The 11664-nt window shown below is 25.2% G+C and overlaps 5 protein-coding genes across 11 annotated transcripts in view; 2 read left to right on the top strand and 3 right to left on the bottom strand.

Annotated features, from left to right (window-relative positions):
* The window catches only part of LOC102679635, a 9023-nt gene extending 8494 nt beyond the window's left edge, over window positions 1-529 (top strand). Inside the window, exon 4 of the mRNA XM_006621451.2 lies at window positions 225-529. Within this exon, the coding sequence (XP_006621514.1) occupies window positions 225-286 (62 nt within the window). The 3' untranslated portion in view covers window positions 287-529. The remainder of the gene's footprint in view (window positions 1-224) is intronic.
* Window positions 1-2711, bottom strand: part of LOC102679075 (DNA ligase 3) — a 23006-nt gene extending 20295 nt beyond the window's left edge. The window contains exon 1 of the mRNA XM_006621445.2: window positions 2593-2711. The gene's annotated coding sequence lies outside the window, so the exon portion shown is untranslated. The remainder of the gene's footprint in view (window positions 1-2592) is intronic.
* Window positions 2712-5982: 3271 nt separating this feature from the next.
* LOC102679756 (peptidyl-prolyl cis-trans isomerase sig-7) lies at window positions 5983-8818 on the bottom strand. Its single transcript, XM_006621453.2, has 5 exons — window positions 8569-8818; window positions 7748-7948; window positions 7144-7634; window positions 6822-7063; window positions 5983-6727 (listed from the first exon to the last, which is right to left on the bottom strand). The coding sequence occupies exons 2-5, from the start codon at window positions 7815-7817 to the stop codon at window positions 5998-6000; spliced, it is 1533 nt and encodes a 510-aa protein (XP_006621516.1). The 5' UTR covers window positions 7818-7948; window positions 8569-8818; the 3' UTR covers window positions 5983-5997.
* LOC102674978 (nucleoside diphosphate-linked moiety X motif 8) lies at window positions 8045-9447 on the bottom strand. Its single transcript, XM_031513374.1, has 2 exons — window positions 9144-9447; window positions 8045-8839 (listed from the first exon to the last, which is right to left on the bottom strand). The coding sequence occupies exons 1-2, from the start codon at window positions 9186-9188 to the stop codon at window positions 8144-8146; spliced, it is 741 nt and encodes a 246-aa protein (XP_031369234.1). The 5' UTR covers window positions 9189-9447; the 3' UTR covers window positions 8045-8143.
* A 328-nt stretch (window positions 9448-9775) lies between these two features.
* The window catches only part of LOC102677584 (NPC intracellular cholesterol transporter 1), an 11114-nt gene continuing 9225 nt past the window's right edge, over window positions 9776-11664 (top strand). For 5 of the 7 annotated variants that reach the window (XM_006621437.2, XM_006621436.2, XM_006621432.2 and 2 more), the window contains exon 1: window positions 10456-10890. In XM_006621437.2, coding sequence (XP_006621500.1) covers window positions 10777-10890 — 114 coding nt within the window. In that variant the 5' untranslated portion in view covers window positions 10456-10776. Of the gene's footprint in view, window positions 9794-10455; window positions 10891-11664 lie in introns of those variants that run through there. The other 2 variants (XM_006621435.2, XM_006621431.2) reach the window with 2 other exon arrangements.

The raw sequence follows: 11664 nt of genomic DNA, 5'->3' as shown, positions 1-11664 counted from the left end.
GAGAGAGAGAGAGAGAGAGAGAGAGAGAGAGAGAGAGATTGGACCAATTGACTTTTGATTCGATTCGTTGCGTCATATCGTCAACGACATCGTCCACCGTTGAAGGATAAGACAACAATCGATCAATAACCGTCTCTTTCATAATTCTTCCCAAAAATATTTTCCCAAAAAAGAAAAATTCAAAATCTCGTTATGCATTTATTCATTCTTGAATTGTTGTTTAGATATGACGTTGTGCCACTTCAAGATATGCAACATGGGGCGCAAGCGGCAATTTCACAAGTAAAAAAAACAAGATAAACGAAATGGTTGGCGGATGATGGGCCATGGGATCGAGAATGGTCGAGCCTCTTGCGCGGTGCACCCTTTGCCTCGAACGAGACACGCGAAAACAGAGGGAACGGAGGAATTTCCCATTCCTCGAATGGAATTCATTGGCTTTCCAAAATTCTCCATTCGATCAAAAAAAAAAAAAAAAAAAGAAAAAGAAAAAAATCCGGCTCCGATTCGGCGCCTTCCACACTCTTTCCAACTCTTTCGAGAATCCGTTCAAAAAACCACTTAAGGCTCGTCACATTTGTCACTGTGAAGCGAGGAAAAGTTTGATGATCGGCGGGGCCGATATTTTGTTACGATATATTTTTCGTTCTCGTATCGAGGGACGCGAATGATCGTCAATAATCATCTTACGATCGATTTACGAGCGAACCCTGATCGGCGAAAAGATATTGCGGATACGAGCGAATGTGCATATATTTCACCAGTATCGTTTAATTCGATCGAGGACACTGCATTCGCGACCCGACAATTGCTCTTTTACGTATTCAATATAATTTTTCGATATAATCGAAAATATATATATATATATGTATATATATATATAATTCGATATAATTAAACGTAATAAAATTTTTCGATGATCAATTCATATTCCAGAATCTGTTCAAAAACGAAACTAAGAGGACGAAAAAGAGACGAACGAATGGAAAGAGAGAAAGAGAGAGAGAGAAAACGAAACAAATTAAATTTAAGGAGTGGAGTGTCCTCGACAAGCCATCGATAGAAAATCGAAATGGCGAATAAGTATTTATTCGTTAGGTTTAAGCGAGAAGGGTGCAAGGGCCGAGGCTCAAATGTTCTCGAAACTGTTTTTAAAGGAATATATATATATGTGTGTATGTGTGTATATATATACATATATATACATATATTGAAAAACAAGAAAATGAGATTATCACAGCACGTACAATTATAAAAAAAACATTATTCTTCTAGTTAGCGAAAAATTTGTTACGATATTCTGCTATCCGTTTCTTTATATGTATGTTCAAATTCAAACATATTCGTAAATAAGAATGTAAACGTTGCTATATATCAATTATGATTTACGACTCTTTTTCCAATCGCACGCATTTTGACAAAATTTAACCGTTCTACCTTTCCTATCCTACGATTGTTATCGGAATAAAGACGAATGATATTTTTGATAAAAAAAAAAAAAAAAAGCAACAAGAGGACGAATAAAAGGAAAAAGAAATGTACGTCGACGATCTCAGGAAAAAAAACAGAGACGGAAAAAGAGAGGCCGCCTGCACCCTTCGTTATAAATTATTTATAATCGTTTCGGAAAAAGAAACGTACCATGTTTTTATCTAGTTATTTTATGTGTCCCTTTTTATTTATTTAATCCCGATAAATTCGTTACTTTTTTAGTAGCTCTTCATCCTGAAAATGCATCGTCGTTTACTCCAAAATATTTTATGACTAAACATTCTATCGATCGTTTTTCTACTAACTTATTTTTATTTTTTTTTTTTATAATTTAAATATATTCTACGTGCATTTATGCCAAAACTGTCGTAAATCATTTCTTTGTAAAATCTTAATCTTCTCTTGTACAATGTTACTATGATATTTGAATTATGATATTTAAAAATGTATCTAAATCTCTTATCTTCAAGTTTAATCAAATTTAACCATATGTTTTCGCCTCAAATCGCGCAAGATTTAAAACGGGAAAAATTAATAATCTTTCATCATTGTGATTCCCAATAACAATGTAATACAACAATAAAATAATAGCAACATAATAAAAAGCATAATTATATGAGTAGTATGTATATGTGAACTTATTATTTCTATTGTCTCGAAATGAATCAAAACTCCAAAATTTTTTAAATATCGTGACAACGAATATTTTTCTCACAATGATAAAAAGCGCTCTATTTTCGAATCATATATTGGTCATTAACGAATAAAAGTATAAAAATATATGTATTTTGTATTTATTTAATATATAAATATGAATTATTATTAAATTCTCGCAAAGAGAAATAAAACGCGTATATATAATGCTGTGCAAAGTACATACACGTGCTCAGTCACGTGAGATAATAAACGTAACAAATAATTACACAATGATAAAAGTTGCGTTATATTACGTATATCCCGTAACATAAAATCTGACGATTCATCAATATGATTATATATAGACAGATCAATAATAAAAAAACAATAATTTGAAGTAATAATTGACATAACCTCAAACTATTTTTTGATTTTTATAATTAAATTTTAAAATGAAACACCTACCAGTAATCGTATGTCCTTTATATTCTTCCAATTTTTTAAATTCATTCACGACATGATAGAAATAATTTTATAAATCACAAAAATTTCACTATTATTCACAAGAATCACAACCAAACTATATTGAATACATTTTTTTTTATAGACTATAATTATTTTCTAAAATCTAACGTTTACGTTTTTTGTTATTATATATATTAAGTTTAAAATAATGTAGTAATATCAGTAATATATTGTATGTAATTATAAAATAAACAACAAATAAATATCACATGTTCGAGAACACCGAAATATTCGAGATCACTCTGCCCACTGTACATTTAAAACTAAACTAATAATACGTAGCAAAAAGCATTTTATCATTCATAGATAATACAGTGTTACAACAACTATTTCTCATTCGTTCTTAATAACGATAATAAATACATCAAAATGTATATCATATACTCTTATATTTGCGAATAAATATATTTAAAACATTTTCAAATAGATATATATATATAATATAAATCTGTATTTAATCACGCGCCTAAAACAGATATAAATAAGGAAAGTAAACAGCGAGAGAAGAAAAGAGATAAAAATTGAAAACTCAGTTTTTAGAATATCATAAATGAAACACAGATAAAATATATAAACAAAAAGCAAATAGTGAAAGAAGATACAAATATGTTAAAAATAATGTAGTGCCATCTTATAGGATTTTATGAAATATGTTTATGAAATATCGATCGGTTAAAAAAAGATCAGATTGTTTGTTATGCCGTTTTTTATATTTCTAATATTTTACGATTTAAATACGTATATAAAATTAAATTATGCAAAAAATATAAAATCCTTGTTTGGAAAACGTTCAAATCTTTGATCGTTGTGCAAAATAAATAATAAAAGAAGTTATAAAGAAATTAAAGCAAGAAACTAAACCAGCTAATTTCTATCAATTATTGTATTTTATTTATTTAATTAATCCATCAAATAATTACACATATAAAAACATATTAATTAAGAATTAAGAATTAATTAAATGGTGAAAGAATACATTTATTTAAAATAAAAATATAATTTATTTAATTTCTAATATTCTCTACAATATCTTTCTTGTAATATTCTTAATAGTTCGTTGTATGACTTACTTAACAAACATATATCGTCACAAATTAATAAAAACAACTGCTTTTTATACAAAAAATTAAATGTTATTATCTGATTGTTATTTCGAAATATTATCGCATCCATATTGAAATTTGTTTTTCCCGCCTTGTAAATTCTCTCAATAGTTAATTATTAATCTATACAAAAAACTAATCAATTCTTTAGAATAAATATATAAAATGTATGAAATTAAAACGATTGTATCAAAATAAAGTAATAATCAAAAATTTAAATCTTATTTTAATATTTTATGATAACACTAATAATAAAATAAGTTGATAAAAAAATATAATTGAATAAATTAATTAAATAATAATATTCGAAACATGAAAGAACAATTACAGAAATAATATAATATGCAATAAATTAAATTTCATGTACCTAAAACGAGAAGTGTCTGTATCCTATAATGCTATTTCGACAACAGAATGATATCTTATGCCGCGATTTTATCAAAGATTTGAATGGTTCAGCAAAAAATTAAAATTAAAATGCCGAGTATGATACGAATGCGAACTATTAATTTTCGAAGATATTACATTGTGTAATGTATCATGAGAAATATCTTTCACTTTGAGCGTAATATCAAAACAAAAATAATACGAATAAATTTAAGAAAATAATATATAAGAACATGTAATATATAAAATAATCTGATTTAACTATTTTTATTTCCATACGAATAAAAAGATAAAAGAAATTTGTAATAATTATTATTACATTATTTTTTTACTTCTTAAAATAAGACGAAAATCGTGATGAACTTATTTTTCGATTTATTTATAATTAATTTCGATTTATTCCAGTTTAAATAGAATTAAAAATTAAATAGAACTATAAAATAAAAATAATATTAAAATAACTATAGATTCAAATCTGGATTCAAATATTTGTAATATGAACTATTGTTAACTGTCAAATGCGCAAACGATGATGAAAAATGATAAAAAAATTTTAAATGCGATACAATTTTAATATAATAATACTTCATAAGTGAGTAAATACACATCTGTTAATTAATAAACAAAAAAATTAATATAAATTACATCACAATCAAATTCTATATAATTACATACTTGCGTTACTATGATGCGTATTTTCTTTACGATTCTTGACAACAGACTAATATATGCATTTATTCGTTTAATCGCTGGGCCTTGACAGTTTTTTGATTGATTGGACGGCACGGTTCTTTATTCATCTTAATCGCACGAAAATTGAATCATAATATAAAACATTTCAAACATTTTATAAATTTCTATGATATCAAAGACTTATAATGACATATCAACTAAAAATATAATAAAAATAAATTATTATAATTAATTTAATATTAAAAATTATCCAAATTAAGATTTGAAACATAAGAATAAATATATAAAATAAAATTTGATTAAATCTAAAAAAATACAATATAAAAAAGAAATAACAATAAAATATATTTAAATATAAATAAAAAATAATGAAACTAGTGATGAAACTATTTGAGATAAATATAAAATTAAAAAAGAGATTAAACGATTTTTGGAATATAATATTTTAGCAATTTTTTTAGATTTTTATTTTTAATTGTTCTGCTTCTAACAATTCATTACGATTTACGAAAAATATAATAATTTGTATTTTTGTAAGCTGTGCAGAGAAAACATAAAAAGAATTCCTATATTATTATCCTATATATCAATATATATGTAATTATAGATTCTCTAATATTTTATCATAAACTGTTCATTTTTTTTAGTTACTATATTTACCAATTTTTTAAATTCTGAAACATACATACATATACATATACATATAAATTTTATTTTATATTATTTTAAAATAAATATATAAATCTTTGAAAAATTTTTATCCTTTTTGATTTTCTATTTTCTATTTTTATGATGAAATTCTCCTTTTCAATTTTTGCTTTGATTAATATTTTAATCTAATTTATAAGAATTATAAGATATTAATAATTATATTTGGCTCAATATATAATACATAATGATAGATCAGATTATTAAAAGATCTTATATTATTATGCTTTATATAGAAACAAATGAAAATATAATTTAAATGATATAAACAATTGATTGCTGAATAAATTAAATTAAATAAATTAATTAAATGATTTTTTTATTTATTTTTTTATTTTTATTTGCTATAAAAAGCAGAAATATATTTTTAAAGATAGATTATCAATTTAATTTTACAAAATAGATATTCACAATATATGCATAATTATAAGTAAGAATATTGAAGAATATCACATCATCTTTCTTTCTGTTTGTTTTTTTCATATCTATCCATAGATCGATTTCTTTCTTTACGTTTTTCTTTTTCTTTGCGATTCGAATGTCTTTCTTTATATTTCTCATATCCTAAATTCTCATTGACACTTTCTCTGTTCCATCTTTTTTTTTCATTGTCATGTTTCTTTTTTTGTTTGTGTTCTTTATAATTTTCTCTTTTGCTTTTATCGCGACTTCTACTTCTGCTTCTATCTCTATGTTTCTTCTCTTTTCTCCGTCTATCATATTCATATTTTTCGCGTGATGTATCATGATATCTTTGTTCCTTGTGCTTCTCTTTCTCTATATATTTATCATTATTATAAGAATATTCTGAATTGTTCTTATTATCATTCTTTCTATGATCATGTTTTCTATGGTCCATCATTTCTATTTTATTCTTTTTATCATTCTCCCTTCGACTTTTTATATCATCATTGTTTGTAGATTCGTCTTTTTGTTTGTATCTTAAACTAACTTTTTCTAAATTTTCATTATTATCTTTATCGTTGAAATACTGTATACCTTTACCCTTGCCTTTCCATCTCATCTTAGCTACTGATTGCGAGAAATCTACGTGTATACGACGATCGTCAATTAAAACATTATCCATTTTAAAATACGCCTCCTCGCAACTTTTACGATCAGCAAATTCGATAAACGCATATTGTAATGAATCACCGGTTTGTCGATCTCTGATAACTTCACAACTAGAAAAAAAGAATAGAAAGAAGAATTATAAAAAGTATAATATTATATGAATAATACTAAATGTAATAAAAGAAATAATTTAACTTAACATACCCTATAATCTTTCCAAATCTACTAAAAACAATTTCAAGATCATCATCAGTTGTAACAGGATTTAATTTACAAACAAACAAAACATTTTCAGGAGGAGCCATATCTGCATCTGGAATATCACCCACGATTTCTAAAATTGTAGCTCTTGCCTTAGCTTCCTTTTCTTTTTGCATTTCTATAATTTCTTCAGCTGTCATACCAGCTGTATCATCTATCACTTCATCAGCTCCAATTCTATCGCTCTATAAATATGTTTTTTTTTTTATTATAATACAAGAAATTTTAATTTTTCAAAATATAAAATAAAAAAAAATAATTATACCATTAAAACTTCTTTTGTGGGTGGTGGGCTCTGATCGGGTACAACAAAATTTTTTGGATCCTCAAAAGGATCTTCTAAAATCACGGTATGAGAAATACGTATATCTTGATAAGGTCTATGATCTCCATCACAAATAGTTTCATTGAACTTAAGAATAATCTCTAAACCTTCTGTAATTTCACCAAATACACAATGTTCTCCGTCTAATGATTGAAGTTCAGGTGCAAGAGTAATAAAAAACTGAGATCCAAGCATATTATTGCCACAATTAATCATGGATAATAAACCACTTCTATCATGCTTTATTTTTGGCATTTGCTCTGCTTCATAATATCTTGCTTTTTCACCTAATACTATTCCATAAACACTTTCTCCACCTTTTCCAGTACCAGTAGGATCTCCAGTTTGAGCAATAAAATTGTTTTGAACAGAGTGGAACAAATTCCAATTGTAATATTTTAATTTGCATAATTTTAAAAAATTGCGACATGCTACAAAATATTATGTATGTTAATAAATATTAATCGGTGATAATAATCGGTAAAGTATTAATTTATAATATAATAATAAAAAAACCTAACCTCTATTTTTGCTTTACACTTACTTTGCGGGCGTTCTTCTGTATACAAATCAACAGTAAAATCTCCTATAGTAGTTTCAACTACAACTGCCATGTTTTTATGCTTTTCTTACATAAAGACTAATTTTATTCACATTTAATATGTATATACTATTCAGAATTTATTCTATCACTATGTGATACACATAATGAAATACGAGTTCATCTCATAACAACTATATGGCGCTGAATTAAAGAAAACATCTTTCAGAATTATGTTTCCTTTCAAAATCACAAATGAATGTTCTTCAAGTGAATTAAATATTTAGGAAAGCAATACAATTTTTTAAATTCTTTGTGTAATATATTGATTATAACATATATACAGATAAATAAAAAGTAAAATACAAATTAAATATATGTCACGATTAACAAATATTTTTATTCTTTTTTTTGTGGTAAAATTTTTGGTAAAGAAATGAATTCAAGTTTATAAATATCAGGTACAAGAGCACTTAAAACCATATGTGTTAATGCTGCAGTGAAACCCCAAACGCGATATTTCCCACCCAAATAAACTGGCAAAGTATAACTGTCACGGAAATGAGTAAACCGACACAATGAAAGATCGCAAAGATTTCTCAAACTGAAAAAAAAAGCTTCTTCTACTTCATCTGTATTAATTTGAAGTTTTTCGGGATCAATTTCGCCAACATAACTGAAAACAGGCAAAACCTTGACATTCTGTTTATCGAATATATTACCGGAAGTCCAAATATCGATTTTCTTTTTTGGAATTTTAAGTTCTTCCCATGTTTCACGTAATGCAGTTTCTTCCAGGTTAGAATCTTTCTTGTCATACATACCACCAGGAAACGAGACTTGTCCACGATTCGCAGTTACTTTTGTAGATCTTAAAGTATATATGAAACCTAGCTCTCCTTTATTCGTACATAATGGTATTAAAACAGCAGCTTGAGTTGTATTGTTATCTATGCGTTTGGAATCATATCTCTCCGGAATTATACCATTCTTGAATTTTTCAATAAAGGATTTCCGATTTTCTTTACTAAGCACCACTTCCGGTCTCAGATGTTCGAACTTGATGGCGTTTATATTTCGTTGTGATTCAGTCGACTTTTTTGTAAAGAAGAAACATTCTTTTAATGCAATATTGTAATAATAATCAACAGTAATATCAGTATGATATATTAATCGATATTTTAATCGTTTTTGTACATTATATACTAACAATAATTGATTAAGCATATTTCTGAAATGTTAACAGTTCAACAAACATTTTTTTTCAACTTAAGGAAAAAAAAATAAAAAATTTTGTTTTGTCTTTACCACCACTATTCAAAAATAAACAAACGGATATCCGCGAGACAAGCGTCATCTAGTATGCAGAAAGTACAGCAAGCAAAAGAAAAATACTTACGAAGTAACGCTGTGAGCAGCGTAGAAAAACTGAATATAGTTTCATTGATAAACTGTATTTTTGAAATACTTTTTATGTTATGCGATAAAGGTCGAAAAACACTACAAAAGAAATGTGTTATATATTATTTAACGTAGATACCGTTGATGCTCAATTTATCAAGAATCTCTTCTAATATGTCTACCATCACAATAATTTTATACACAGCTGTTAGATGTCCGATCAATCGACTTTCCGCAATCTTTATTTTATCGTAATTTTATTGTATTAAATATGATAATCAATGCATGGATCGTACGTCACTTTATTAATTTTTATTTATATCATTTGAATATAAATATTTATAATTTACCATTTAAAAATCCTTTTATCGTCGTTTTTCGCAATAATTATTAAACAGATTTTTAATCACTTATAAAATTCAATATTTTCAACTATTTATCGTCAATTAAAATATTAACTGAATCATGTTTATATATTTTCTGTTACTTGTAAGAAATAAAATTATTATTGTTCATAACTATGTAACTATGAATTCTTAACCTTCAAGATTATAAAAAACAGGAAGAGCGTAAATATTACCTTTCAAAATTAATTCAATGTATTAGGAATGACTAGTGCAAAGAACGATTCAAAACATCTATTTGATGGTAATATACAAATATAATATTAATATTTATTTGAACAAATTTATCTATTTATCTATATTTATTATAATATTATGTATTATTTAATTTTTAGTGATTACTTCATTGATGTCAAAAATATATCTATTAATATATATATACCCGTATGAATATACGTACATACGTATGATTTCAAAGTATTCTTGTTATAAATAAAATTATAACTTTATTTTATTTTAATAATATTGATATAAAAATTATTTTGACTTTTATTGCTTTAAAATTAAAAATATTTGATTTTGACATATATATATAAATTACAAAAAGATATATATTTATTGCAAAAAGATATAGATTGCAAAAACAAAAAGTAGACATTGAATTTAGAAAACATTATTTCTATAAAAATTCTAATATTTTTATGATTTTTATCTTATTGCAATAAATAAATCTATAGTAACAAATAACAGTTTTAGAATATATTATCTAGAATATATATTATATCTATTAATATATAATATATTATGTTTGAATGAATTTGAATTGTATTAAAAATAAATTCATATAATTTCTTTTTATTAAATAATTTCAACTGATAATTTCGAAAAAAAATCGATCATTTTTTATCTTTATATATTCCAGAAAACCTTGCAAAAAAATTTATAAATATTTTCAAATTTCCAGTAAAATTTATTTTTCATGAAGGCTTAAAACGAGAGCCGAATAAAACCGAAAATAGCCGATAATGTTGATTCATATTCAATGCGTAGCGTTAGTCTGTGATTACCAATGTCGCCATCGCGCTGTGCTGCATACGTCTAGTCAGTCGTGTTAGAGAAACGCGGTCGTGAATTGGTTTGATATTTTTGTTAACTATTTCGAATAACTATATAGAAGGTATTGATATGGAAATATAGGCAATGAGTGATCGTAATAAATCTACCTGTTAACATTAAATCACAATAAAGAAAATAATCGTTTAATATCATTGCTCTCATAAACGAGCTATGTATTGGTTTTATATGTTTTTCCGAGGTCACCGTCAAACTTTGACAGACGCTAATATGTCACATCTAAATATAATATTCTTTCTGCTGGGTATCTGGACTCTCATTAATACAGTAAGTTATTTGTTTACAAAATCACAACCCTTATAAGAATTGTACAATATAATTCATTATCTACACCACACCCTGATGTGAAACTCGCATTGTGACGTCACCTCAGTTTATCCTCATGAAAATTTACCGTTGACATTGTTAACGGATTAAAAAATTATATATATTAAATTTAATTATTTTCGTTATATCTATAAAAAAAATATATTAATCGATATATTTACTTTTTAAATGTTATTTTTTCCGATGAAAACGGAAAGAACTATTTTTTAATTTTTAGTGAAATTAATTTTCTGTTAAAATGATATAAAGAATTTTATTTTTATTATTTTGTGTTTGTAAATATTATTTAGTTGATATGATACTTTTTTATTGATATAATTCTTATACAAAATCTTTGTATATTTTATAAAAAAGTTTTTAAAATTTCAAGTCACATATATTTTTTAATAAAATATAATACTTTGAAAATGAATGAATTATGAATCGCTCAATAAATCATTTGTATTATTATTTATAATAATAAAATATATATATAATAAATAGATAATAAAAAAGAATAAAGAAATTTTTTATTACTTTAATCATATATGATTATGATGATTAATTTAATTTATAACAGTGACCTCACTTAATATTAGTCCCTCTTCTTATCAAATAATTGATTATGAAAGAATGTTAAAGTCTTTGTATACAATCTTATAATGTTCTGTAAGCAATGATTCATTACTTGTTAATGCTATATAATTGATAGAAAGATTTTCTATTTATGTTATA

Source organism: Apis dorsata, unplaced genomic scaffold (genome assembly GCF_000469605.1).
Source record: "Apis dorsata unplaced genomic scaffold, Apis dorsata 1.3 scaffold_631, whole genome shotgun sequence".
NCBI lineage: Eukaryota > Metazoa > Arthropoda > Insecta > Hymenoptera > Apidae > Apis > Apis dorsata.
The sequence above is the reverse complement of the archived record's forward strand: the minus strand, read 5'-3'. Positions and strand labels throughout refer to the sequence as shown.